The sequence below is a fragment of the Pogona vitticeps genome, chromosome 2, assembly GCF_051106095.1.
Source record: "Pogona vitticeps strain Pit_001003342236 chromosome 2, PviZW2.1, whole genome shotgun sequence".
NCBI classification, from domain to species: Eukaryota; Metazoa; Chordata; class Lepidosauria; order Squamata; family Agamidae; genus Pogona; species Pogona vitticeps.
The window spans coordinates 65404571-65432285 of NC_135784.1; the positions used below are offsets into that span (position 1 = coordinate 65404571).

At 39.4% G+C, this 27715-nt stretch overlaps 1 protein-coding gene across 3 annotated transcripts in view; it reads left to right on the forward strand.

Annotated features, from left to right (window-relative positions):
• DNAH12 (dynein axonemal heavy chain 12) overlaps positions 1–27715 on the forward strand; it is a 144101-nt gene that overhangs the window by 42682 nt on the left and 73704 nt on the right. For all 3 annotated transcript variants that reach the window (XR_013541652.1, XM_078385322.1, XM_072989607.2), the window contains exons 26-38: positions 489–641; positions 2413–2652; positions 4026–4271; positions 6819–6938; positions 11422–11531; positions 15117–15300; positions 15949–16089; positions 17178–17261; positions 18619–18807; positions 20023–20142; positions 20415–20603; positions 23542–23693; positions 26851–26989. Coding sequence is in view for 2 of the 3 variants with exons in the window: in XM_078385322.1 (XP_078241448.1) it covers positions 489–641; positions 2413–2652; positions 4026–4271; positions 6819–6938; positions 11422–11531; positions 15117–15300; positions 15949–16089; positions 17178–17261; positions 18619–18807; positions 20023–20142; positions 20415–20603; positions 23542–23693; positions 26851–26989 (2067 nt within the window). In the remaining variant the exon portion in view is untranslated. The remainder of the gene's footprint in view (positions 1–488; positions 642–2412; positions 2653–4025; positions 4272–6818; positions 6939–11421; positions 11532–15116; positions 15301–15948; positions 16090–17177; positions 17262–18618; positions 18808–20022; positions 20143–20414; positions 20604–23541; positions 23694–26850; positions 26990–27715) is intronic.

The following is a 27715-nucleotide window of genomic DNA, read 5'->3' on the forward strand; positions in this document are numbered from 1 at the left end:
AGGTCTCCCAGGGCTTGCCTGCCACCATGGGAGACCTCCCTGGGGGTCCTGCCACCGCGATCGGCACCTTCGGAGCTCTCAAAGGGCTTTCCCCCTGACATCGGAGGAAGCCCTTTGAGAGCTCTGAAGGCAAATAGGGAGAAAGGGCTAGAAATTTGAATTTCCAGGGAAATTTCCAGTTTCTGAAAAACTGAGATACATATGTTTTTTATTAGAATTTAATTTTGCTGTACAAAGATTTCTTTGTGTAATTGTGTTTTTGCAGTGGTACTGGGCAAGCTCACAGGAAGGCAGAATAAATAAATAAATGCTTGTTGCATGAGAGAAAAAGGCATACATTTTTGTGAGAAATGAATGTGTAAAAAAATTGTGGCAGACACTATATGCTTTCTGTGATATTTTATCTCTGTTATTTACAACTGGATGTGATTCTGTTAATATCTAAATAGTTTTATTCCAGTATTTTGATTAACTCTTTTTATCCTTAGATTGGAGCTTTTTATTTAAATCTTGGCGGTGCTCCGGAGGGCCCAGCTGGGACAGGTAAAACAGAGACCACCAAAGATCTGGCTAAAGCTCTTGCTGTGCAGTGTGTTGTCTTCAACTGTTCTGATGGCCTTGATTACCTAGCCATGGGAAAGGTAAAGTGGACCACGTTATGATGATTTAGTTTTCTTTTGTACACCAAATTCTGCTGTTAATTTTATAAACTAGTGACATCTAATGGGATTGCTTGAATACCAGCCATTAAGCAAAGCAAAAAAATTGCATAATCCAGGAGAAGCATGTGCTGTTACAGATACTGCACTCACTTTAGTTAAAATTTTTGCTCCCCAGTCATGGGCTATGTGTAAAGTCTGTTTCTGGCCAAAGTTAATGTAGGTAGGATTGTACTGTGTAAGCACCCAATACTCACTGCTTTTAAAACCTCTTGAGGTATCTAAATATGATTTGTTGTGCATAATATGATCACACACTGTAGTCATATGCTAAAGTGCCCTCAAAACAGTGCCGTGGAAAAACTGATCCATAGACATATGACTGATTTTTCCACAGTGAAAGTATGTTCTTTATTGTCATCTGTTGTCCCAAGACAAATAATAAACTTCCCAGTGATGAAAATATTTTTTAAAACTGCATGTGTGGTGTTGTTATCAAATTGTTTTCCATATTGTTGCATTCAAGAGTACTTGTCTACACACTCATTTGACAGTTTAAAAAGTGCAGAGTCCCATGAGAGTGAAATCAGTTTCCCAGCTCCATCGGCATGTACAGGGCATAAATGAGTGACTGCAAGTGAGAGTAAACAGGAAAAAGAAGAGAATAGACTCTTTTCTCCATAAGGCTGATTATTGTTTCTCTGGTGTTTGTGCATCTGTCAGGCTAACTGCATTGGATCAGGCCTGCATCAGTGGGAAATATTTTCTGTTGCTTCACATAAATAATTGTCTGTACAAATATAGACTGAGCAGCAGTTTTTTTACAATGTCTCCTAGTTGTTGTAGTTCTTCTCCTATTTCAGTCATCTTAGCCTGCGACTACGCTGGCAAGTCAAACCATGGCAATTCCCCTTTGCTGCAGCTTGATTGCACTTCGGCTCAGATGAGATGATCACATGGAGACTGAGGATTGTTTCAGTGCCAGTGTCCACTCTGGCTGATGTGGTTTGACATGTGCCGCAGCCCCACTTCCTTTGATCCCCCCCTTCTGTGGATTCTCAGCTGTCCTTTTATGATTCATTGTGAAGTCAGTGGGCTGTTCAAAGTGTTGCTTGTCATTAGGGGAAAGGGATAGTTTTCCAAAGTTCTCCATAAGATAGAAACACATACGCACATAGCACAGAAACATAATAGTCTACTCACTGTAGTTCACTGGAGTTGTTACTGTTTCATATCAATGTTATCCTTTTTTTCTGTCCAAGCAGAGGTGATAAAGTGCTAAACTTGGTAGTTATTTAATATATACACACTTTGGGGTAATTAGGAAAAAAGATTATGGGACTGGGTATTTCCGTTGTCCAAAAGATCACATCCAGCTTCGTATGTCACCAGAATATCACCTTCAATCATACCTTCCCTTGTTGTTTGAAGAAAGAAACAACTGATCACATGAAGTTCATCATTCTAGTTTGAAAAAAGTAGAAGCCACCAGCGGCAGGAAAAAAAACACTCCACTTTGGAAGCAAAGAGGTCCAGGCTGATTCACATTGGTGTTTGTCTTGATTGGTTTTTTAAAAAATGAATATATCCATTTTATTTCCACAGCAAATCCTTTCCAATGTTATCTTCTAATTGCAGCCTTATTTGTCTAATGCAGCTAGGTTTTATTGTGCGGTTAGTGTTTGTGTAGTAGCAAGCATATATGTCAAAGCATCCTGATACAGCTTCTAAAATGTTTATACATGGTTCTTAGTTTTTCAAGGGTTTGGCCTCTTCAGGTGCTTGGGCCTGCTTTGATGAATTCAATCGCATTGAACTGGAAGTGCTATCTGTGGTGGCTCAGCAGATCCTCTGCATCCAGAGAGCTATCCAGATGAGGCTGGAGACATTTAATTTCGAAGGGACTGAACTGAAACTTAATCCCAACTGTTTTGTTGCTATTACTATGAATCCAGGTTATGCAGGTCGTTCTGAACTGCCAGACAATCTCAAGGTAAAAGATAAGAAACATGTTAAACTAAGTCAGTTCTGATGTTGCCTTGATGTCTTAAAATCATGTCTTGAATAGAGGACATATTAGTGTAAAAAGATCCATGTGATTGGCTTCTATAGCTTTCTCAAATAGGTTATAAAATAAGCATATACCGTATTTTTCTGTGTATAATAGCCCCATGTATAAGATGCCCCTCCATTTTTCCAATCCAAAATTAAGTGGGGCTTAGCAAGTGTAGGGGGAAAGGGATAAAAGCACTGCAGAATTACTTTGATCCCTGATTTCCCCTCCACTTGTTTTTGTTCTCTCCGCAGCTTACTTCTCTGTAGAAGATGACCCTCAATTTTTAGTCTAAAGATTTTAGATAAAAGTATAGTCTTATACAGGGAAAAATATGGTATATGACAACGTAGAATTTGCCTTTACGTTAAAACATTTATTTATTTAACATTTCCATTGGGGGTGGCTGGATTAGTCTGCTGCAGCAAAACCAACAAAAAGACTAATTCATTTTATTTGGTGTAAAGCCTTGTAGACTCCAATCGTAAAAGCTGATGCACCTGTGAGTTTTTAAAGTGCCACAAGATATTTTATCTTAAGACTGAGCTGTCTTGGGGAAAATATAAAAATGTGACAATAGAAATTAACCTAAACAAATTGGTTCCCCTTGACAATTTTTGTCCAGTCGTGTTCGACTCTAGGGGGCAGTGCTCATCCCCTTTTCCAAGCCATAGAGCCAGCGTTTTGTCCGAAGACAATCTTCCGTGGTCACGTGGCCAGTGCGACTTAGACACGGAACGCTGTTACCTTCCCACCGAAGTGGTTCCTATTTATCTACTTGCATTTGCATGCTTTCGAACCGCTAGGTTGGCGGGAGCTGGGACAAGCAACGGGCGCTCACTCCGACGCGTGGATTTGATCTTAGGACTGCTGGTCTTCTGACCCTGCAGCACAGGCTTCTGCAGTTTAGCCCACAGCGCCACCACGTCCCCGTCCTAAACAAATTAAAAAAAGAAAAATAATGCCCTGCATTTTCTTTCCCTTCTGTGGCATATTGCAGACAAAACAGCTCTGTGAAGGGTTTTTTGTTGGTGGTGGTTCAGCTTAAATTGAAAGTCAGTTTCTCAACAAGAGAACGATTGGCATATCTGATATGAAAAATGTAGTTTTAATGAAAGTTTTAATGAAAGTTTATCAAATATTTCCTGGTTTGGGTTTTGTTTGTTTGTTGTTTGATTTAGGAAAGTAAAATGCACATGCTGAAAATATATACTGACCAACTAGCTGCAAGTGCTATAAAAAGAAGGCAAATAATTCACCAAGGGTATTATCAGAGATGCAATATATATATATATATTTTATATGCTTTTTAGGTTCTTTTTCGAACAGTGGCCATGATGGTTCCTAACTATGCCCTCATTGCTGAAATCTCTCTGTACTCTTACGGGTTTCTGAATGCTAAGCCACTATCAGTGAAAATAGTAATGACCTACAGATTGTGCTCTGAACAGCTTTCATCTCAGTTCCATTACGACTATGGTATGCGTGCAGTCAAAGCTGTATTAATAGCTGCTGGTAACCTAAAACTGAAATTCCCATCAGAGAATGAGGATATACTTGTAAGTGTCACATTCATATTATTTTATTCTTGTGCAGTACTCTTGAATTTGGCAGGATGAAGGGCAGTTTGGAAATAAATAATAAATAAGATAGTAATTTGACCTTGCAGACATTTATGAATACTCTATTGGATTTGGACTGTTGCTCATCCTTTTCTAGTAACTTTTGTGTACTTTTTCCCCATTTGTAACATTTGGAAGACTATCTCTGATATCTTGATAGTTCATTTCAATTTCTTTCATTCATTCATTCATGAGATTTCCAGTGTGGTGTAGTGGATGGAGTGACAGAAAAGGGTCTGCCCTCTAGTTTTATTCCAAGATCCTTTCCTTGCACAGGAGAAGCCTCTTTTAGCAGCTCCATTCTGAATTCTCTAGAAATCAATATGTTTGCTTTCACTTTTCAATCTATTTTTTCCTCTTTTTTGTCTTCTTACCTTCTTGCTTCTCTCAAGGAGATTTACAACATATATCCTCTCTTTCTTGCTGAGACCACTACTTACCCCTGTCCTTCTGTCTCTTCTGCCAATTGTAGCTCTTTTTCTTCAGCTCCCATGTTGCCTGGCAAGTCTTCAGTTTGCAAAAAGTAAGCAGAAATACGCTTAGTGTCATTGGCTCCTTAGAACACCCCAAGACCGAATGGGACACTGCTGTCCTGTGGCCAGTCACAAGGAACCTCATAATCTAACATAGACCAAGCTTAGCATTGCCACATGAGGTGTCTTTTCCAACTGCATGCGGGCAACATGAAGGCTAACCATCATGGCTAGTCCCAAGGTTTTGCTAGTCATTTGGACCGCTTAAATGTAGCCTTGGAGCACATAGGAGAGGCTGAGAAACAATATGAAAGCTTGGGAAAAGGGAAAGGAGAGGAAAGGGCACAATAGCTGTTTTTAGCTTCGGTTGTCTTGCACAGTCAGGCACTGGTCATTTTTTGACCTTGAGGTAGCTACTTTACATTTGGATTCAATGCCTTCCAGCTTAGCAGAAAGGCTAGTGCAATCAACACTTACTATCTACTCCCAGCATTAGTCATCACTTTCCAGCTTCTGGAGCTATCCAAGTACTCCTTTATTGGGACTCAGTTCTTTTTCTATGAATAATGTTTTTATACATTTTAAGTACAGTGGGGTCTTGACTTAAGAACGGCTTGAGTTAAGAACATTTTGACTTAAGAACCGCTCTCATAGGAAAATACTGACTTGACTTAAGTACTTAGATTTGAGTTAAGAACTGAAAAAAAACCACATGGGAGGCAGGGAAAGTGCAAAATTTGAACTTTCAGTTAACTGTTGGCCAGTGAAAAGGGTGCCTGTCTGCTTCCTCACTCCTCCCAGCGTTTAGAGAGTGGATTGGGAGACAGTCTTCGGACTGCCTGGTACTGCCTGGACTGTATTTTCCCTGCCTTCCCTGAACCTTTCTTGACCTAAGAAAAAAAGAAACAAAATATCCCCCTCTAGTGGTCGAAGGCGGAACAGCAGCTTCCCATTAGTTTCTATGGACGGAAAAGAGCAGATACGGATCAAATGGTTTTCAATGCATTCCTATGGGAAATGCAGATTTGACTTGAGAACATTTTGACTTGAGAACCGCCTTCCAATACGGATTAAGTTCTCAAGTCAAGACCCCACTGTAAGGCTGCGTCTACATTGGATAGCTGAATTGGAATGATTCAGCTTTGCTGCAATTTTGATTTGTAGCCTGTATTATGTCTGAAATTGCAACCAGTCCTCACATAGGGGTTGTGGATTGATTTGAGAGTTCACCATTCATATGAGAGTTCACCTTCAAGAATACATTCACCATTTATACTTGTTGTGATGGGAGTAGCTTTCCTTGCCTCTGCCGATTCTTTAATGCTTTGCATCCCAGAGGAGTCCCTTATCCCAGAATGAAAGTGAAAGGAGGGGAAGGAAGTGACATCCGTGCAGTGCAGTGACTGCTTCATTCTGACACAAGGGTCAGAATGAAGCAGCTGAAGCCCCCAACTAAACTGTCTCAGAGGTCCCCCAGATTGGGTAGGATTCTTATATGTGCAGCCAGGAAAGAGCCGTGGAGTGGAAAAAGTACTTCATACTCTCAGAATACAGGACATCAAAAGTTTGAAGAGTAATTTTGCAAAGTATATCATGATTCACAATTCAGAATGATTCCACTCAAGATCATTCCCTTACCACCATTCATGTGCTACTTCTTTCCCTTATACTTTCAAGTAACCCATGTAGGAGTTACTGATCACTGGTGACATATAGTTATAAACTTGTTTGGTCACTATATCCCAAATAGTGAACAGGATACTAATGCTTCCTTACACATCCTTGTTACATGCCTCCTTGTTGCTGTCTGTGCTGTCCTTTTGCCCAGATACCAGTTCTAATTCACAAGTCCAGTAAATTTCAGATTATGCTCTAGTTTAGCAGTTTCATTATTTAGCATTGGAGACGGGGAATAAATAGTACACTGCATTTTGCAGAGTTGTATTTACTGATGATTTAGATCAGTGACAAATTATGATATGCATTTCTGCTGTTGCTTTATTTCATTCAGCTCCTCCGATCAATCAAAGATGTGAACGAGCCTAAATTTTTGTCACATGACATACCTCTGTTCATGGGTATTACAAGTGATTTATTCCCAGGTGTTAAACTTCCTGAAGCAGATTACAATGTGAGTGCATCTCCAATTCAGCAACACTGATCTACTGACATTTTTCCTCTTAATTTTTAACAGTCATTTAATTGCATTTTGCAGTGTTTTCAGTTATATGTGTCAGAATCATATTATTTATGCCTGCTGGCATAAATTCAATGTTATAAATATCAGCAGTGAATTGATATTAATTCAGAAGTTGTGATTGTATATCCTGTTGCACAGCAATTGCATGACTGTCAGAACTTGATAAGGATAACTGACTCCCCCAGGAGTGCTACAAAGATTTATAGACCTCCTAGGCAAAGAACAGATTCTATGATTTGTCATAGCTGACATTATCCCAGTAAACAGTTAATCACAGAATGAAACCAGACCATCAGTGGCAAGCTTTTCCCATCACATGAGACTTTCTTTTGTTTCAGTAATTCCAGGCAATTCCAAAACTTGTTAAATATGTAGAAGTTCTATTTATCTACATCATTTCTAGGTTCCAAACTTTTAAAACTAGCAAATCCGAAAATATCAAATACAGTTGTGAGGAAAAACTGTAAGCACATATGCTTTAAAATCATAAAACTGAACTTATGCTTTGGACAAATACTTCAGTCAGAAAATGCATCTCAATGGTCAGCTTGTAATTATACAAAGTCCAGACAAAAATTTTAGTCATGTTTGAATCAAAAAGAAAAAAACACTGAAATACAGGAGCTCATAGTCTATAAAGGCAGAGAATACAACTCTATAATTTCATTTAAAAGTAAAAGGCAGTATAATTCCAAAAGCTTTGAAAACTTTCTTAAAAGTACATTAAATAACATCAGAGTTCTTATAATAAGAAAATACAAAATTAAAAGCATATTTAGTTTTAAGCACGATATTAACACACAGGAAATTATTTTCTCACCAAGCCTTAGCCAGTTTGAATCTGTGACTTATGTTATCTCCATAAGCTGGACGCTCTCAGACTGTCCATGTTGCACATATCCTATTCCCGCTTTCACTCCATGAAAGCAAAATTTATATGCTTTCCATTCCCTTTGGATAAAATGCCTCTCCATTATGTAGCAGTGCACAAGTGCTCTCTATTTATAATCTAATTCTACATCATCACTCAAAACTGTCAGAGTGAAAACTTTTCAACTACTGGAAAGCTCAATGTTGAAGGCCACAGGATCTGCCCATCAACTTCTTGCATCAAGGCCTGACCTGCCCAGTTCCTGACCTTCAAGGTTGGAGTAAAATCCCCCCTCCCTTCTGCTAGTACTTGTTAGAATGCCTAGATTTACTTACAATACAATGCATTTGCATGTTATTTTCATTAATACTACAGAATATACAGTATATCACAGAAGTAAGTACAGCCCCTCACATTTCATAAACATTTTAGTACAGTACAGTGGTGCCCCGCATAGCGACGATAATCCGAAAAATCATCGCTATCCGGATTCGTCGCTATGCGAAATAAAAAAGCCCATAGGAATGCATTAAAACGCGTTTAATGGGTTCCTATGGGCTTAAAACTCACCTTATGCGAAAATCCTCCATAGGGGCGGCCATTTTCGGTGCCTCTAAAACGAGGCAACACAGCAGGCGGCCATTTTGGAACTGCCGATCAGCTGTGCGAAAATGGGGCCTTTGGGAAGACTGCGGGGGAGGGCTCCCCCGGGGTCCTCCCAAAGACCCAGCTGGCATTTCCCCCCAGCTGACTGGTGGGGGCTTCGGAAGGACCTCAGGGGAGCCCTCCCCCGCGGTCCTCGCAATGCCCCAGCCAGCATTTTCCCCCAGCTGACCGGCGGGGGCTTTGAAAGGATGGCACGGGGAACATCTGGGCCTTGCCCTGCCTTCTAGCTCTTCCCCAGCCACCCCCGTCGCCACTGCCAGGAGGAGGGCTGCCGGGAACACCCGGGCCTTGCCCTGCCTCCCGGCTCTCCCTCAGCCACCCCCGTTGCCAGCACCGGCGCTGGAAGGAGGGCCGCCAGGAACACCCGGGCCTTGCCCTGCCTCCCGGCTCTCCCTCAGCCACCCCCTCACCCCCGTCGCTGCCAGCGGGAGGAGGGCCGCTGGGAACACCCAGGCCTTGTCCTGCCTCCCGGCTTTCCCTAAGCCACCCCCGTTGCCGCCGCCACTGCCGGGAGGAGGGCCGCCGGAACACCCGGGCCTTGCCCTGCCTTCCAGCTCTTCCACAGCCACCCCCTCACCCCCATCACCGCCGGCGGGAGGAAGGCCACCAGAAATACCCGAGCCTTGCCCTGCCTCCCGGCTCTCCCTCAGCCACCCCCGTCGCCAGCACCGGCGCTGGAAGGAGGGCCGCCAGGAACACCCGGGCCTTGCCCTGCCTCCCGGCTCTCCCTCAGCCACCCCCTCACCCCCGTCGCTGCCAGCGGGAGGAGGGCCGCTGGGAACACGCAGGCCTTGTCCTGCCTCCCGGCTTTCCCTAAGCCACCCCCGTTGCCGCCGCCACTGCCGGGAGGAGGGCCGCCAGAACACCCGGGCCTTGCCCTGCCTTCCAGCTCTTCCACAGCCACCCCCTCACCCCCATCACCGCCGGCGGGAGGAAGGCCACCAGAAATACCCGAGCCTTGCCCTGCCTCCCGGCTCTCCCCCAGCCACCCCCTCACCCCCATCGCCGCCGCTGGGAGGAGGGCCGCCGGGAACACCTGGTCCTTCCAAAGCCCCCACCTGTCAGCTGGGGGAAAATGGGGAACATCGCAATGCGATCGCAAAAGCGATCACAAAATCTTCATCACAGTGCAGATTCGTCGTTAAACGGGGTGCCTGTTAAGCGAGGAACCACTGTATATCTTTTCATGTGGCAGCACTGAAGAAATAACACTTGGCTACAATGTAAAGCAATGAGTATATGGCTTGTATAACAGTGTAAATATGCTGTCCCCTCAAAATAACACAACACACAGCCATTAATGTCTAGACCGCTGTACACTGTTATACAAGCTGTATACTCACTGCTTTCCATTGTAGCCAAGTGTCATTTCTTCAGTGTGGTCACATGAAAAGATATACTAAAATATTTATGAAATGTGAAGAGGTGTACTCAGTTCTGTGATATACTGTATATTCATATATATCCTTTTCAGAACTCAGTATTAATTATGAGGCTAAAACCTTATAAAATAAACAAAACCTTTGTTTTTCTTCTCTACTTGCTTATCATTAAACAAACTGATTAAAATTACATTCATCCTTTTCTCCTTTTACACCATTCTGTAAAAGCTTGTTGTACAATATATTTTTATTCTCTTTTAACACAAGCAGCAGTTTAAAATGCATTTTCATTTTTCCATGTTCTCTCTATTTCACATAATGTAATAATTCAGTTGTTTACAGTGACTATTATTAACTTTTTTTTGCTAAAAAACTGACACAAAACCGAATGAGCAACTTCTTGCCTTGTTATCTTACCAGTTCTGAGTTCTAAAAACATGTGAATTGTTTTGATTTTGTAATACAGTATTAGCTCTCTTCACATAACACTTTCCAATTATACTTTCGCTTTTAGGGCACCTCTCTGAGGCACATTTTAAAGGCAGTTTTCATTTTTATTAGGGCAATACCTCATCATCCCATAAATTTTTTTTTGAGCTCTAACAACTTCACATACAGTATAACAAGAAATGGAAGTGCTGATTTCATAACTAATGGCAATTTGCTACTGAAAATCACACTGTTCGACTTACACTGGGATTATTCACTTGCAATCTAGCCACGGTTTAAACATCTTGACAGCTATCTCACTCTTAGTATGATTGTCTTACAAGTCTCGCTCTCACCTGTCAGACACTTCTGCCCTTCTCACTATTCTGTCTCAACAGTATAGGATTTCTCATTACAACCTAAGGCTGCAAGCCTATACAAAAATCTTTGGAAATAGGCCTATTCTACTGAGACATAAGGCTCATATGCTGGATAAAGTTTATTGCCAATAAAGGTTTCACAGAATCATGCCATTTCGTTAAGAAACCATATGCCATATGGTTTCTTTAGGATAAATTTCCAAGTCTGCTTTTTGACCTCAAACTACACTGTATTTTCCTTTTGTGAGAAGTTATAATGTGAGTGCATCAATGGCTGAAATCCTGTTGCTTAGCTTTGTAAGACATAACTAGAATAGACACACTGAATCAATACAATTTATAGAAGAGCTGACTCGCCAAATCACCACTGATTCAATTGGGATACTCTAGATGCAACTTAGTACACTAAGCAACAGGATTTCAGCTGATACTTTTCCTGCATTATTTGGCTTGTTTTGTTGGTTCAAGTAATTCAGTAGTTTGTTAAACTGAGATTATTATCCTCTGGCATAGTAAAATTCAATTGGCTTAATAGGCAGTGCTTTGAAGTATGCGATCTGTGATTTAGAAAATAAAATAAAATATGTTAACCATTATATTCTAAAAATAAAATATGTGTTTGTATGAGTGCTTGTTTGCTAGGGGGAGAGAAAATACAGAAGTTAATTTTTAACATTGTATTTTAGGATTTTTTAGAATGTGCAAATGAATGCTGTAAACAACATAATGTCCAGCCTGTTAAAGTTTTTCTAGACAAGATGATACAGACTTATGAAATGATGATAGTTCGACATGGGTAAGTATATTTGAGAACATAGTCTTGTTAAGTATGATATGCCCATTATAATAGATTACATAATGCCATTGTAGAGAATGAAACTTAAGAATTTGTAACTGTGGGATGGAATGTTGCTATACTGTACATACTTCAGTGCTTCATGTATAACATTTCTGAGGGGAGAAAGGCAGGGTAAAAATATTTTAAACTAACTAACTAATTTGACAGTGCCTGTTAACATAAAATGAGGGATTTAACATGGATACTTGTATTTCAAATTTTTTTGGATCCATGACTATTTTGATGTGAGATAATACGTAGATTTCACACATAGGTTATGGAAACATAGACCAGAAAGTTTGCATTTACAGTGGTGCCTCGCTTAACGACGTTAATTTATTTCAGTGAAATCGCTGTAGAGCGAAAATGTCGTAAAGCGAAATAAAAAAGCCCATTGAAACACATTGAAAACCGTTCAGTGCGTTCCAATGGGCTGAAAAACTCACCGTCCAGTGAAGATCGTCCATAAGGGTGGCCATTTTCTTGCATGTAGAGCAAGGAATCCGTCCAAAAACACAGTGGGGAGCCATTTTGAGCACCTGGTGGCCATTTTGAAACCTAACGATCAGCTGTTTTGATTGTCATAATGCGAAGAATCAGTTCCCGAAGCAGGGAACCGATCTTTGCAAAGCAAAAAAAAACCCATTTAAAACATTGTCGTGAAGCGGATTCATTGTTATATGGGGTAATCGTTAAGTGGGGCACGACTATATACAGATGATATCATTCTCTTTCTGACAAACCTAGAGACATCTATTATTAATCGTTAATACATTTTGCATTTAAATAGTAACATCTGTGGCTATAAGATTAATATAATTGTATAACAGAGCTTTGCAATCAGTCTTTCTGCTGAACGCAAACAGACTGAGAGACTAATGACATTTCACTCATAGCTCTGATATAAAGAGAAATAGACAAGAAGATAAAATATCCACTCTCTTAATTGGGCTCAATTTCAGTAATTTCTATGATAGTTTTACTAAAAATTTTGTTCCTTATGTTAACTTTTCTTCTGGAAATAGGGTGAACATATTTAAATGAATGTTGTATGTGGGAGGAGAGATTCATCAGGAATTACAAGCCATGTACAAATACAGTAGTGCCCCGCATAGCGACATTAATCTGTTCTGGATTAATCGTCGCTATGCAGAAACATCGCTAAACGGAACGGAAAAAGCCATAGGAACGCATTAAACTTGGTTTAATGTGTTCCTGTGGCTCCCAAACTCACCGTTCAGCGATGTTCCTCCATAGCGCTGCCATTTTTGCGCCCTCGGTAAGCAAGGGCAGGGCGTGAAAACACTTGCGGTGGCCATTTTGGGCACCCGGCGGCCATTTTGGAACCGCCGATCAGCTGTTTAAAAAAACATCGCAATGCGAAGTTCGGTAAGCGAAACGCTTACAGATCATCGCAATGCGATGTTTTGCCTATTCAGAACATCGCAATGTGGTCGCATTAGCGATCTAAAAAAATAGATCGCTATGTGACTTCGTCGTTAAACGGTGCGCTCGTTAAGCGAGGCACCACTGTAAACAAAATTGTATCAGTAAATAAATAAAGGAGACTGGAGTGCCATATATTGTTTAACATTAATATGCAATTAAATTATCTTCATTGTTGCATTGTTATGCTGGGTGGATAGTCAGTGAATTAGGTATCTGGCCATGGAGTTAGAGGCTGAGAGTTTGATACTCCAATGTGCCTCCTGGGGAAAAGAGCCAGCCTGTGTTGCCTCAGGCAACACAGGTCATCCTGGGAAATGGTAAACCCTACTTATAAACATTCTATACTAGAAGACTCTGGGAAGGGGCACTAGTAAGAATTGCCTTGATGGCATGTAATTATGATTGTTATAATCTATATTTGGTGCAGTGAATAGTGTGACAGACTAAGGAGATCCAAGTTCATATCTCAGTTTAGCTATGGAAAATCATGTGTGTGTGGGAGAGCTGTTGAAATCACTCTTTAAATACTACAAGGATTGCTACAAGTTGGCTCTAATTTGACAAAACATTACATAATAAGACATAATCCAGATAGTGTAGTATCAGCAGAACAAAAATTCTGGAAGAGACAATTTTAAGAATATTTATATTACCAACTCAGAAATATATTTACAATGTCATCTCCAAGGGTAGTTCTAAAGATCTGAAGTAACTTATTTTCAAATTATAAAAATATAATATTTGTTTAATATAATAATTCTTTTTAAAATATTTGTATATTTGGTGTTTTTAACTTTTAAATATTGTCTTTTTAATGAGGTATCCACTGCGAAGCCTAGAGAATCATTTAAGAAAAATGCTTAATTCATTTATAGAGGTGCTTGTATAGTTCATATCTTGTTATACTTGAAGTTTCCTTGAGTTTTTCAGTATAGGAGTTATGTTATATGTAATTTTTTTCTGGCTTCCCTGTGGCTGTGCATATTTCAATTTATGTGGTTTGGATATTATAAACTTTCATACTGTGTGAATATATGTAGATTATCAGAGTATATAAGTACATTCTTGTAGGATATTGTGTTTAGTAAAGCAACATAGGTTTTGTGTATATTGTTAGGCTTCCAGTGCACCATGTTTCTCTTGTTTTGAGGTAGTTTGTAATGAGGTAATTTGCCTTGGGTCCTTTTTAAAGATAAAATATAAATAAATAAGTGTGACGGCTGTGATGATGTCACCTGCCTGTCATTGCTATGGCTGTAGTTCATCTGCCTATAGCAGGACAGGAGGTGGGACTTCAGAGGGAGGAGCTAAGGTATACAAGAGGGAGTGAATGATGTGTGAGTCAGATAGGGACTTGGTTAGGGTCTGGTTAGGGACTTAGGGCATGTGCATGTTATGAGGTACTGTGTTAGTGAAGGTCTGAGAGAGAGTGTATGAGGGGATACTTTATTATATTGATTGCCTTATTTAGTTAATACAGTGATTTACTATTACTTATGTTGTATCAATAAACAATCATTTTATTTTTTTTTAAATCCATACCATTGTCTGAGGAGTCAGATATGTGTATGGTTGGTGGCAGCGTGTAAAGTGTGTATGTAAGAGTGACGTGACACCTCCTTTGTGACGTGAGAGGAGGCTGTTTCTCTTGTTTTGAGGTAGTTTTTAATGAGGTAATTTGCCTTGGGTCCTTTTTAAAGATAAAATATAAATAAATAAGCAATAAACCATATCTGTATTGATGAATGAGAAAACAAAACCTTACTTCATGGATAGAAATGCTCTGTTTTACAAACTTGATATATAATATATGGACATATATTTATTTTACAGTACATGGGCATGTAATAGCCTGTGAATAGTTTGTTACAAAATTAAATCAAGTAAATGTTACTTTATTTCAGTATCTTTAATTCCACCACACTGTGGAAGAAATAACAAATAAATGCAGTGTAACTAGACTTTATATATTTATTGAGATCATAGCTAAAAGCCTCTATGATAAAAAATGTCTAACATTAGTCATGTGCACAGTCCTATTGACTTCTGGTGGAAAGGAAGATCCAGGATAATAAATAAACTTTTCATTTTCAGTTTTATGCTTGTAGGCGAGCCTTTTGCTGGTAAGACCAAAGTTTTGCATGTGTTAGCAGACACTCTTTCCCTTATGAATCAACGAGGGTATGGAGAAGAAGAAAGGGTAATGCACAGAACTGTGAATCCGAAAGCTATAACTATGGGACAACTTTTTGGTCGATTTGACCCAGTATCTCATGAGGTGAGCCTTTATTCAATATACTCAAGTTCTCCCCGGCTAAGACCTTGACAACACTTGTGCATTCCCCAGTAATTCTTGGGTTTTGGGGTGATGTTTAGTTTAAATAAAAAGAAGAGACTGCTGCTAATCATAGTCCCTGACACATCCAGTCCCCTACCTCCAAAACAGAATGACAAGTGGATGTATAAAATTCACAAGAAAAGTGCTGTAATATCAGGCATTCATCATGCAGGATTGTCAGCAATCACAAGGGAGTATTATCAATCTCCAATCTTCAACTTGGTCATTCTTATATACCCGTATTTTTCGCTCCATAAGACGCACCTTTCCATAAGACGCACCAATTTTTTAGGAGAAGAAAACAGGAAAATATAATCTGTTTTCTTCGCTCCATAAGACGCACAGACTTTCCACCCCCCTGTTTTGTGGGAAAAAAGTGCGTCTTATGGTGCGAAAAATACGGTAATCTGGGAGACTCTGCTATGTGCCTGTCTCACACTTGATTGGCAGGAATGAACGATAAGCTATTTTTTGGGTGGTGCTCAGACACTTTAGTTTAGCTCTTTCTGCTGTTTAACCCACAGCGCCATCATGTCCCTTGTTCAGTGCTTACTTTTTGTTTTAAAACATTTTACTTCCACATTTTAGTGGTCAGATGGCATCGTTGCCAACACTTTCCGAGAATTTGCTCTAATGGAGACACCTGATCGTAAATGGGTTGTTTTTGATGGTCCCATCGATACCCTTTGGATAGAGAGCATGAACACGGTGTTGGACGACAACAAAAAGGTAATAACCAAGTGAATAAATGAGTAACGGCAGTTGTAAAATTCTTCAAGGAACATATCCATGGTCAAAAATAAAATCACTTATTGAGCCAATATCCAAAATAAGAGAAATGTAAAATAACCAGATCCAAATTTTAATTCTCAAAGTTCTATTAACAGTTTGAAAGCTGGCAATTAATAGCACTGACAGAATGTAAATACAACAGTCTTTCAATTACAAAATATCAGCCTGACTTTTATTGGGGTTTGCATAGGTTTTATATAACTTCCCACAGCTAACAGTTCCTAACTGATCAGATGCTGCGTCACGTCTCAGTCATGTGTCTGGTCATTTACCCAACTCTGCATCTGAGATACACTCTTGTGCCTCATTGTGATTACGAAATCAAAAGGCTGATGGTTTAGGTGATCACAGAATAAAGAAAGCGATTAACTTTACAGAGAAGTTAATGAAGAGAGTCGACACAGATGTCTGCCAGCGGAGCTCCTTCTGGGGGACGCCCCAAGGGCTCCTTTTATTAACCTTGACAAGCTTACAGATTGTTGCAAGTATTCAGATAGAGTACTGGTTACATAATGGCCATTTAGATTAGCCAGAGAGAGCCTTTGAAGTTATGCTCTCTGAATCTAAGGGAAAAAGGAAGAATGGGCAGCCGCCCTCCTCTCAGAAGTAGTTGTGTCCTCAGCCAGGAGAGTGTGTTCTGCTACTGTTGAACAAATAACAGCTAGCAACCTTGAGAAGAGCTGTCCCCACACCTCATCAGCCAGCAACTGGATACACAACCTTTATACAGACACCAATAGGATTCCAGCCTATTATTATAAAATAGCATTACATAGCAAAGAGAAAGACTATATAAGGAGGGAGGGAGAATCATGTTTTAATTATACATTTTGAAATCTTAGGAATTAAATGAACAAAGCAAATAATGTCATACTAATTCAGAGTTTTCAATAAGGCCCTCCTACCATTTCAGTTCATTGAACAAGTAATGGCAAGTTCTGGTCAATAAAGTTTATAGCAAATTAGTATTCTTATAAAAGTTACATAAATATGAAAGATTCTTAAAATTTATGGTTTGTTTTCAGCTTTGTTTGATGAGTGGAGAAATCATTCAAATGTCCCCTCAGATGAGCCTAATTTTTGAAGCTATGGACCTGTCTCAGGCTTCAGTAAGTTAAATCCACGTTCAGTTAAGTTACCAGGAATATATGTTGGAGGGGTAATAGAATTTTAAGGTTGTGTTACTTTGTCAAGTCAAGGAGTCTTAATGCCTGAACGCCTCCCTAAGAGACGTACAGAACAGGGAAAATTCAGAAGCATGTGTTCATCACAGCTGGCAGTTGTCTCCAGTGAGACCCAGAGAAATATTTTGCATCTTGTACACCTCCTTTTGTATATCCTTCAGCTTATTTGTCCCATGCAACACAGATAAACTGACTGTCCAAGAATATGTCTGCTTTTCTTCTTCAGTGAACAGGCACCTGCAGCTGATATAAATGTGTTATATTTTTATCTAATGTATTATCTATTGATAATCTTTAAAAGTAACATAAAAACTTAATACAATATTTTAAGAATTTAACTGTGAAAACTTAATGAACTAAATGGAAAATATAAGTAAATATTCTAACAAAACTTTATAAAAAACTTTTTCTAACAAAAATTTATATGGTGCTTGCTTAAGAGTGCAATAATAAGACTGTAACTGGATTGTTTCAAATCCTTGATAATAAAAAAGCATTATGAAGGCATAAGCCCCAAATTATATTAAAAAACTCACTCAATTAAGTCACTTCTCTCTAAGTATCCTAGCAAGCTATGTAATTAATAGACTGCGTAAGCAATTATAAAGTCATAACAGCATATAGTAAAAAATATGTTAAATATGCAACAGTGTTTCTTCCCCTCTAACAGTGCTCTACTGACATCGTTTGCTCCTTGCCTGGGCTATCTTTTCTGGACATTGTTTACTCTCTTATTTTCCCTTAATCAAATTTCTACTAGGCCTGGAGGTTCAAGGGCCTGGTGCAGCAACAGAAATTTTACTATAGGCATTTCTATTTTTTTAAACTCCTGTAACTACAAGGGCTTGTAACTCAGAATCTGGCAGGCTGCCACTATGACAATAAATATTCTTATTTTGACTAAATTCACAAAGCCTGGAGGAATAAAGTATAAAATAAAGGATTTAGTACACCAAGGTACTGTAAAACCAGCATATTAATTACAGAGAGTGCCAGTTATAGTACTTGCAAATACCATCTCTCATCATGTTAACTTATTGCAACATTAATATGTTCAATTGCCAGCCATAAAAAATACATTTTGCAAGGTGAGGGTATTGTGCTTCCAGGCTTGACTGGAGAGTTGGATGATTGTTTTGCAGCTACTCTTAATAAACTGTTGTCACCTCATTTTTAAAGTATGATACAATGTACATTTTAAAAATTGCATTTTGTGCAACCCCCTTAACTGTTTAAACACTCTATACATACACAGTTTCTCATTTTGACCATTCTGTTATAGCCTGCTACAGTCAGTCGTTGTGGAATGATCTACTTGGAGCCTTTGCAACTGGGCTGGAAGCCACTTGTGACATCTTGGTTAAGTAATCTTCCTGAACCCCTGGATCAAAAGGAGTATCAAGAACTTTTCCTAGATCTTTTCAACTGGTTAACACCACCTGCATTACGAATACGTCAGAAAAAATGCAAGGTACAGTAGTTTCAGAGTTAATCTTTATAGTTTTACAAGAGGACGCCATGTTAGTCTGCTAGCATATCAAATAAAAATGAAAAGAAAAAAAGACAAAAATGTGGCACCCTAAAGACGAGCTGCTATGTTTTAATGTTAGGATTTATGATTTGAGGAAGTGGACCTGTCCATTAAAGCTCCTGTTAAAATATAGCAGTTAATTTTTAAGGTGCCACAACATTTTGTATTTTTTTTTTTGCTTTTTTTTTTTTGCCTGATCTTCAGAATATAGCATCTGTTTTGAATCAGGCATTTTGAATGCAATGCAGAATCCCATCCAGGTTCATCTTGTTTCTGTCTGCTAATCAAAAGATACTGGTAGAAACCATTTTCAAGTAGAAGGGAGCAAACAGTTTTGATCCAGATGAGTGTTGTGAGCGCAGAGGTCAAAAGCTGTACAGATGGCTCTGGATGGAATTACACTCCCTATATAGAACCAGATGCAAAGCTGGGAAGTGCTCACAGTCTGCACTTACTGTGGATTCACAGATCACATCAGTAGCTAGGAGTACTTTTTAACCAGGTTTGGCTAATTTCACAGCTTTGACATTATCTAGAGCAGTGGTTCCCAACCTTGGGTCCCTAGAATGTTCTTGGACTACAACTCCCAGAAGCCTTCACCATTAGCTGTACTGGTTTTTAAATTTTTAATTTACAGTCAGGTGACCAGCTCATAAAACATATTACTGCATTTTTTCCGTCTATAAGACACTACTTTTTCCTAAAATCATTACCCTAAAAATTGAGGGGTATCTTTTACATGGAAATAAGTTGAGATAGCTGAAGATAGAGCAAAATGGCACATACCTTGCCTCTCTAAACAGTCTTGCTTCAGCCACGAGGCTTAGCTTCCTACAGTCAGGAGACTTACCGACCTCCAATCACGAGCCTTATGGAACTGACATCAGCTGATCCTGAACAAACCAATTGGAATACATCTCCTTGGAAGGGGAGCCTGTAGGCTCAAGATTCAACAGAGACAAAATGTCCTATGTTCTGAGCTCAAAGACTGAATCCTCAAGCCAAGTTTTCTTAATTTTTGAATTCTGCCTCTTCTTACCTACCAATGCAAGGCTCCTATACCCCAGCACAGGGCTCCCCCCCCCCCAGTATTCATATGTACCTCTGTTCCATCATGCTCAAATACATACTTTTCCTTTTATTTCCCTCGTACAGGAGTTAGTTCCCACCAGCAACAGCAATAATGTTGTCGCTCTTACTCGACTATTGGAAATGCTGCTTTGTGATACTGTACAGAAGGATCCTACCAATAAAAACATCTACAAATGGATTATGGTTGGTTTAAAGTTGGATAAATATTTGAAATATAGTCTATATTTCTTTTTGTGCTAAATTTTTGACAGTGAATGTTTAGAAGTGGATGGTAAACAATACAGATTATTTTGAATGTTTAAAGTATCGCTGTTATTGTTGATGGATAACAGAAAACACTTCAAAATATTTAAAATGAAGTTGTTAAGAGTATACAGTTAAGTAGTATAATAACAGGTCAGTGGGAATATGCCATGATGATACTGTTAAACATTTGTTGTCATTTGTTCTGAAAGGGTTGCTTTGCTTTCTCCGTGATTTGGTCCATTGGTGCTACTTGTGATGGTGATGGCCGAAGTGTGTTTGATAACTTCATAAGGGAGATTCTCATAGGGAAGATAGATGAACACCCGGTGCCAGCATCAGTGGGCAAATGGGACCATCCATTTGAAGAGAAAGGCTTGGTGTATGATTATATGTTTGAGGTATGGATTCAGTTATATATCAATCAGTATTTGAAATTAATTTTGCAAACTGTTTTGATCCATGGACCATCTGATCTGTAATCTAATCTTCTGACACTGAGATTTTTGATTTCATTTATATCCTATCTTTCTTCAGAGTTTCATAGTATGCATAAAATTCCCTGGCAATGTCTTTTATATATTCACTATATATTTTTTTCAATATAATTGGTAATTTTATTTTATTTTTTCTGTTAAGATTTTTATTTCTTTCCTTTATGATTCTTTGTTGGTGGTAGGTTTTTCCCTACTCAAAGCTTATAGGATCAGAGGCTGTAAAAACATCTCTGTCTGTCAGATGAAAATTGCTGCTTCAGATGGGCACAACACATTTTAGAAGCAGGTCATAAGACCTTGACCTATAATATTTGCCAATCCTTTTCCAGGCAAACTTGCCAAACTCATAGGGTTTTGTTTAAGCCCAACTACCTGGAAAATATGTTTTGACCACAGATTCTCCTGGCAAAAGTCTTTGATCTGTTAATCATCAGGAGTCCTTGGAATGCTGATCACATCAGTTACCACACTGGCCACTTTGATGCCAAAAGGACTTTCACCATAATTGTCAATGTCTACAGTCTCGGTACCAATTCCGCAGTCAACTGGTTCATCAGTGCTGATCTCCATGGTATCAACTCAAAAAAGATGTGACCACATTAATCAGATGCTAAGAAGAAGCTGAAACTTTCTAGACAGACTGCTGTTGACATCAAGTACTGCCTGTGCGAGTACGGGGCACACATCCTGTATACCTACTGTATCTGACCATCAAGTCTGGGAATGGTGGTATCTATATCACATCTTCCCAGCAGCAGTCCACATAGCTACACACAAAGACTTCCTTGCAGACTATCTCAGTCACCTCACCACAAGGAGACACAAATGGTCCCTAAACAACACAATCTTCGATCTCCTCTGCAACTGTTGGGGCACCCCTTCCATCAATATCTTTGCTTCCTGAGCAAATACCAAGTGCCAACATTACTGGTTGTTGTGGGTTTTTCGGGCTCTTTGGCCGTGTTCTGAAGGTTGTTCTTCCTAACATTTCGCCAGTCTCTGTGGCCGGCATCTTCAGAGGACAGCACTGTTCTTGAGCTGGAATTGACAGGAACTCGATCAGAGACACCTTCATGATAGACTGGGACAAGGACCTAGTCTATCTATTCCCTCCGATACTGCTCATGCAAAGAACCATCATTCAACTTCAACAGTTCCAGTCAAATGCAATCCTTTTTGCTTCATGGTGGCCGTGACAACCATGGTTCACCCACCTGAGGTCGATGTCAACCGACTCGTTCTTGCTTCCACCGATCTCCAACCTTCTCACTCAAGATGACGGGATGATTCACCAACCAGATATATCCTCTCTGAACCTGATAGCGTGGAGGATACTTCCACCATAAAGGATGTAATTGATCAGGCTTGAAAGCCCTTGACCCAGCTTCTATACCAAAACAAATGGAAAGCATTTCTTTCCTTTACTGATTCTCAGAACCTACCTGCAACGCCAGTCTCTTTGAAGAATTTACTTACTTTTGTCCTTTTTCTCTTCAATTTTGGACTATCTCATTCCACCTTGAAAGCTTATATTTCTGCTATTGTAGCTCATCAACCTCCTCATTCTGAATCGGCCATACTTTTTTCTCATCCAACTGTGAAAACATTTCTCAAGGTACTCAACAATATTTGCCCCCACATCAACTTCCTATCCCTCAGTGGTCTTTACAACTTGTCCTCAATCCACCTACTCGACCACCCTTTGAACCGATGGCTACCTGTGATCTTAAACTGCTTTCCTTGAAAAAATATTTCCTTGTGGCAATAACATCTGCTAAGCAGGCTAGCAAACTTGCAACCAATCCGATCTACCCTTCCTTCAGTTCCATCCAGATAAGGTCATCTGGATCAAAATTGTTTGCTCCTTTCTATCCTAAAATGGTTTCCACCACAGCATCTTTTGATTAGCAGACAGAAACAAGATGAACCTAGATGGGTGTTTTTAAAGAGCCAACTCAAGACCTGGATCTTTAGGCAGGCGTTCCTTCCTGCCTGTACTTAATTTATTGTTATCCTTATGGTTTAAATATTGTTGTTTCTTTTATTTTATTATTCTTGTATGTTGTTAGCCACCCAGAGTAGACTTCGGTCTAGATGGGTGGGATATTAATTAATTACTGTTGTGCCTGCCTATCTGCCTTTTGGAGGCCTTTGCAGATAAGTTCACTGGTCCTTGCCTATATCTATGAGTGCACAGAGACCACTAAGAAAAAATAAATAGATTTATTCGCGAAGGCTTTCACGGCCGGGATCTAATGGTTGTTGTGGGTTTTTTCAGGCTCTTTGGCCGTGTTCTGGAGGTTGTTCTTCCTAACGTTTCGCCAGTCTCTGTTGCCGGCATCTTCAGAGGACAGCGCTCTGTGCTCAGAGTGCTGTCTTCTGAAGATGGCGGCTACAGAGACTGGTGAAACGTTACGAAGAACAACCTTCAGAACACGGCCAAAGAGCCTGAAAAACCCACAACAACCAATAAACAGATTGTTTACGTGTAATTTTTGTTTTTCAAGTTGTCATCTGTGAATTCACATGACTTGCCTTATTTTCCTTCTCTGTCACTTGTGCTTGACTGATGTTCTGCTGCCTTGTCAACTGAATGTTTGAACTAACAGCAGCTTACTGACACACATACTGTAGATAAGAGGGGTATGGAAGGTTCCGAATGGTGGCTCTATGCACAGTTGGCCATTCAAAAAAGATATGTTACAGATAAGCCACTTGTTTATTTTGAGATAGGGGGTTTCTTTTTTAATTGCAAGCAGCAACAAGTTGTGAAGTAATAATTTTGAATGTCTTTTGCCAGCACCGTATCTTCTACGAAATTTACTTCTGCATTTCCTCTTAGATGAAAGGCAAAGGCCGTTGGGCACATTGGAATGAGTTCATTAAAACCATCCATTACGGTGATAAGAATCTTAAGATTCAAGATATTATCGTCCCAACGATGGATACAGTCAGATACACTTATTTGATGGACTTGTGCATTCAATATGGAAAGTAAGAAGAGCTGGTTCCCATGCTAGAGTGAATTTATTATTATTATTATTATTATTATTATTATTATTATTATTATTATTATTATTATTATTATTATTATTATTATTATTATTATTATTATTATTATTATTATTATTATAAATCCTGTTATGTAATTATGTATATTTGTTATCATGGCCTAATATATATGGAGTTTCTGAATTTTCTTTCAGAGAATTGTAAAAAGATGGAGCTCACTTTTTAAAAATCATCATCATCGCTATTCTTAGCAATGCTTTTCAGCATGTAGTTAAGAATCATGAATTTCACATGGGATATAAAGCAGATGTGCCTCTTACTGAAGTAAATGAGAAAAGCTATATTGACCAGAGATCTCAAAACACAGTTTAAATTAACTAACTGGTCCATCGGTCCAGATAGGCGGGGTATAAATCAAATAAATAAATAAATAAATAAATAAAATTATATTCCATAGTCATGCCAATAGAAGTGCTATGGTATAATTTGCACCAGTGAATTGTTGTTAATTAATAAGCCTCTGCTTGGATTCCTCATCATGCATCAAACCCCCATACTGACATATTAAGTAGTAACAATTTCCCACCACATATTATGACATTTCCCTTCTGCAAGCATAACTACATAAAAGGATTTGGGCTACTGTCTTAAAGGATCTGTCTATACAATTTGTATTCTAGAATTTAAATGCATGAATTCATACTATTTAATCCTCAAAAGTTAGATGAGAATTGTGAATATCTCTTAATTTAATGTACAGAGTAACTGGCGTTTCTTTTTATAACTGGAAAAGCCATGTTATGAGCGCCATGGTTTAGGGCTTGAAGTTCAAGATTAACTCTTTATATTATACCCTGAGACTAATTATTAGAGATGGGGACAAACTACCAAAATGGCAGTTCATCTTGGTTTGTGTTCCATCCAACCTGCCACCATCCACCACCACCCACTGCGTCAACCTCCGCCATGGCAGTCTGCCTTAAGGGAATCCAGGCTGCCCTTTGCAAAGATGGTAACTGTGTCTTCCTTGCAGTAAGAGAAGACGCAGCTGCTATCTTTGCAAAGGCAGCCCAGATTCTCTTAAGGCAGTCTGCTGCAGTGGGCGGCAATGGATGGGGGTGGCACCAGGTGGTGATGGATGGTGGTGGCGGAGAAGGTAGGGTGAGGAAGGGAAGGGGGCAAGGTGTAGGGCTGGGGAACTGTGGGAGGGAGACATCTGCCTATGGGGCTGCCAATCAGCTGTTTGGGCTAGCCTTCCCTCTCTGCCCATGGGGGAAGAATAAAAATAGAGAAATTTTCATCCCTTTGTATTTGTCAGGGTCTCTGGAACTGACAAATAGAAAGGGACAAATATTAAATGGATCAGCTATTTAATAAATCTTGCAATTCGGTGTTTTATTTGTCCCCATGTCTACTAAATATTATGTATTAGAAAGATAAAAAACTCTGTATTAGCCTGATTTTAGAGAATTTATTCCATTGTAGACATATTTATATTTTATTTATTTATTTATTTATTTATTTATTTATTTGTTTGTTTGTTTATTTATTTATTTATTTATTTATTTATTTATTTATTTATTTATTTATTTAATTTTATTAATTTTATTTATTTATTTATATCCCGCCTATCTGGTCGGTTAAGACCACTCTAGGTGGCTAACAGCATAAAATAGTATCAAAAATTTTAAATAGAAGAAACCTAAGGAGAGGGAGGAAACAATAGGAAAGGGAGAGGAGAGGGCATCAGGAATTGTCTGGAGGGAAGGCCTGCCGAAACATCCATGTTTTTAGTTGATTTTTAAAGATACCCAGCGAGGGTGCCACGCGAATCTCAGGAGACAGGTTGTTCCAAAGGCGAGGAGCCACCGCCGAGAAGGCCCGATTTCTTGTCTTTACCTTCCGGGCCTCCCTCGGCATTAGGCTCCTCAGCCTCACCTCCTGGCTTGCACGAGTGACACGGGTAGATCTTGGTGGGAGTAGGCGTTCCGCCAAGTACAGTGGGGTCTTGACTTAAGAACGGCTTGAGTTAAGAACATTTTGACTTAAGAATCGCTCTCATAGGAAAATATTGACTTGACTTAAGTACTTAGATTTGAGTTAAGAACTGAAAAAAACCCACGTGGGAGGCAGGGAAAGTGCAAAAAGTGAACTTTCAGTTAACTGTTGGCCAGTGAAAAGGGTGCCTGTCTGCTTCCTCACTCCTCCCAGCGTTTAGAGAGTGGATTGGGAGACAGTCTTCAGACTGCCTGGTACTGCCTGGACTGTATTTTCCCTGCCTTCCCTGAACCTTTCTTGACCTAAGAAAAAAAGAAACAAAATGTCCCCCTCTAGTGGTCGAAGGTGGAACAGCAGCTTCCCATTAGTTTCTCTGGACGGAAAAGAGCAGATACGGATCAGATGGTTTTCAATGCATTCCTATGGGAAATGCAGATTTGACTTGAGAACTTTTTGACTTGAGAACCGCTTTCCAATACGGATTAAGTTCTCAAGTCAAGACCCCACTGTATCGAGGCCCTAAACCGTTTAGGGCTTTGTACGTAAGCATCAGCACTTTGAAGTCGATGCGGAACCGGATGGGCAGCCAATGCAATGCAGCCAGAGTGGGTGAAATATGTTGGTCTTTTTTCACTCTACTAAGTAGTCTGGCTGCCGCATTCTGCACCACCTGTAGTTTCCGCAGCAGCCTCAAAGGCAGCCCCACATAGAGCGCATTATAATGTACTCTTCTGAAATACTTACCATTCATATAACTAAAAGAAGCTATGCATGTTTTAGTAAGTACAGTTAAGGGTGTTTCAGTAAACTTGTTGCTCTTTTATGTAGCTTTTAATTTTTGTTGTTGTTTAGTCATTTAGTTGTGTCTGACTCTTTGTGACTCCCATGGACCAGAGCACACCAGGCCCTTCTGTCCTCCACTGCCTCCCAGAGTTGGGTCAAATTCATGTTGGTAGCTTCGATGACAGTGTCCAACCATCTCATCCTCTGTCGTCCCCTTCTCCTCTTTCCTTCACACTTTGCTAACATCAGGGTCTTTTCCAGGGAGTCTTCTCATGATATATGTAATTTTATATGGATGTAATTATATGAACTGGTAACTAAAACTAGGACTAATGCAATATACCTATTTCTTTCCAAGGCCTCTACTTTTTGTTGGACCAACAGGTACTGGGAAATCTGTATATGTGAAAGACAAGCTAATGCACCATTTAGAAAAGGAACTCTATTTCCCTTTCTTTGTCAATTTTTCAGCTCGAACCAGTGCCAATCAGACTCAGGTTGGTAATAATGACTTTTAAATAAATTATTTTGAATAATTTTAATTTAATATAATTATATTTTTTCTTGGCATCTATATTTTCCCTGGCCCTAAATGTGAAGCAAAGTTCATATAGGATGCATATGTCTGGTGGAAAGAAGTGGTGCTGATGCAGTATGTGCCACACACTGTAGGATCTAACTATAGTTTTAATTTGTGAGGCATCACTATAGAACATTTTAACATGCATTTGCTGCTCTGTTCATGCATACGGTGCAGTGTCTACTATGTTTATAATGCATCTAAATGTCAATAAAAAAACAAGACCAACTCACAGATCTGAAGCTGAAGAGTTAACTTGCTACTAATTTGGGAGGCACATGACTTTATAACACACAGATATTGTAGGCTATTAAAAATAATAAACTTAGTGAAGGTAGTGACAGAGAATTAGCATCAGACATTGGGTTCAGGAGTGCCCCGTGTGTGAACTAGATGTTACAGCACTATGGCAAAATGTAGATTGACCTTTAGGGTTGTGTTTTTCTGGCTGTGTTTTGAGACTATCACATGAAAAGAGAAGGGCATTCATTTAGCATACCCTTCTTCCAATAGAAAATTTATCAGATTTACGCTTTGTTAAATTTATACATTGGTAGACCCACTTCTATTTTCTGAGTAAACTTTTCCAAAATGGCTGGAATGCCAATTGAAAGTAATCGTTTCTATCTCTTTTAAACTCTTT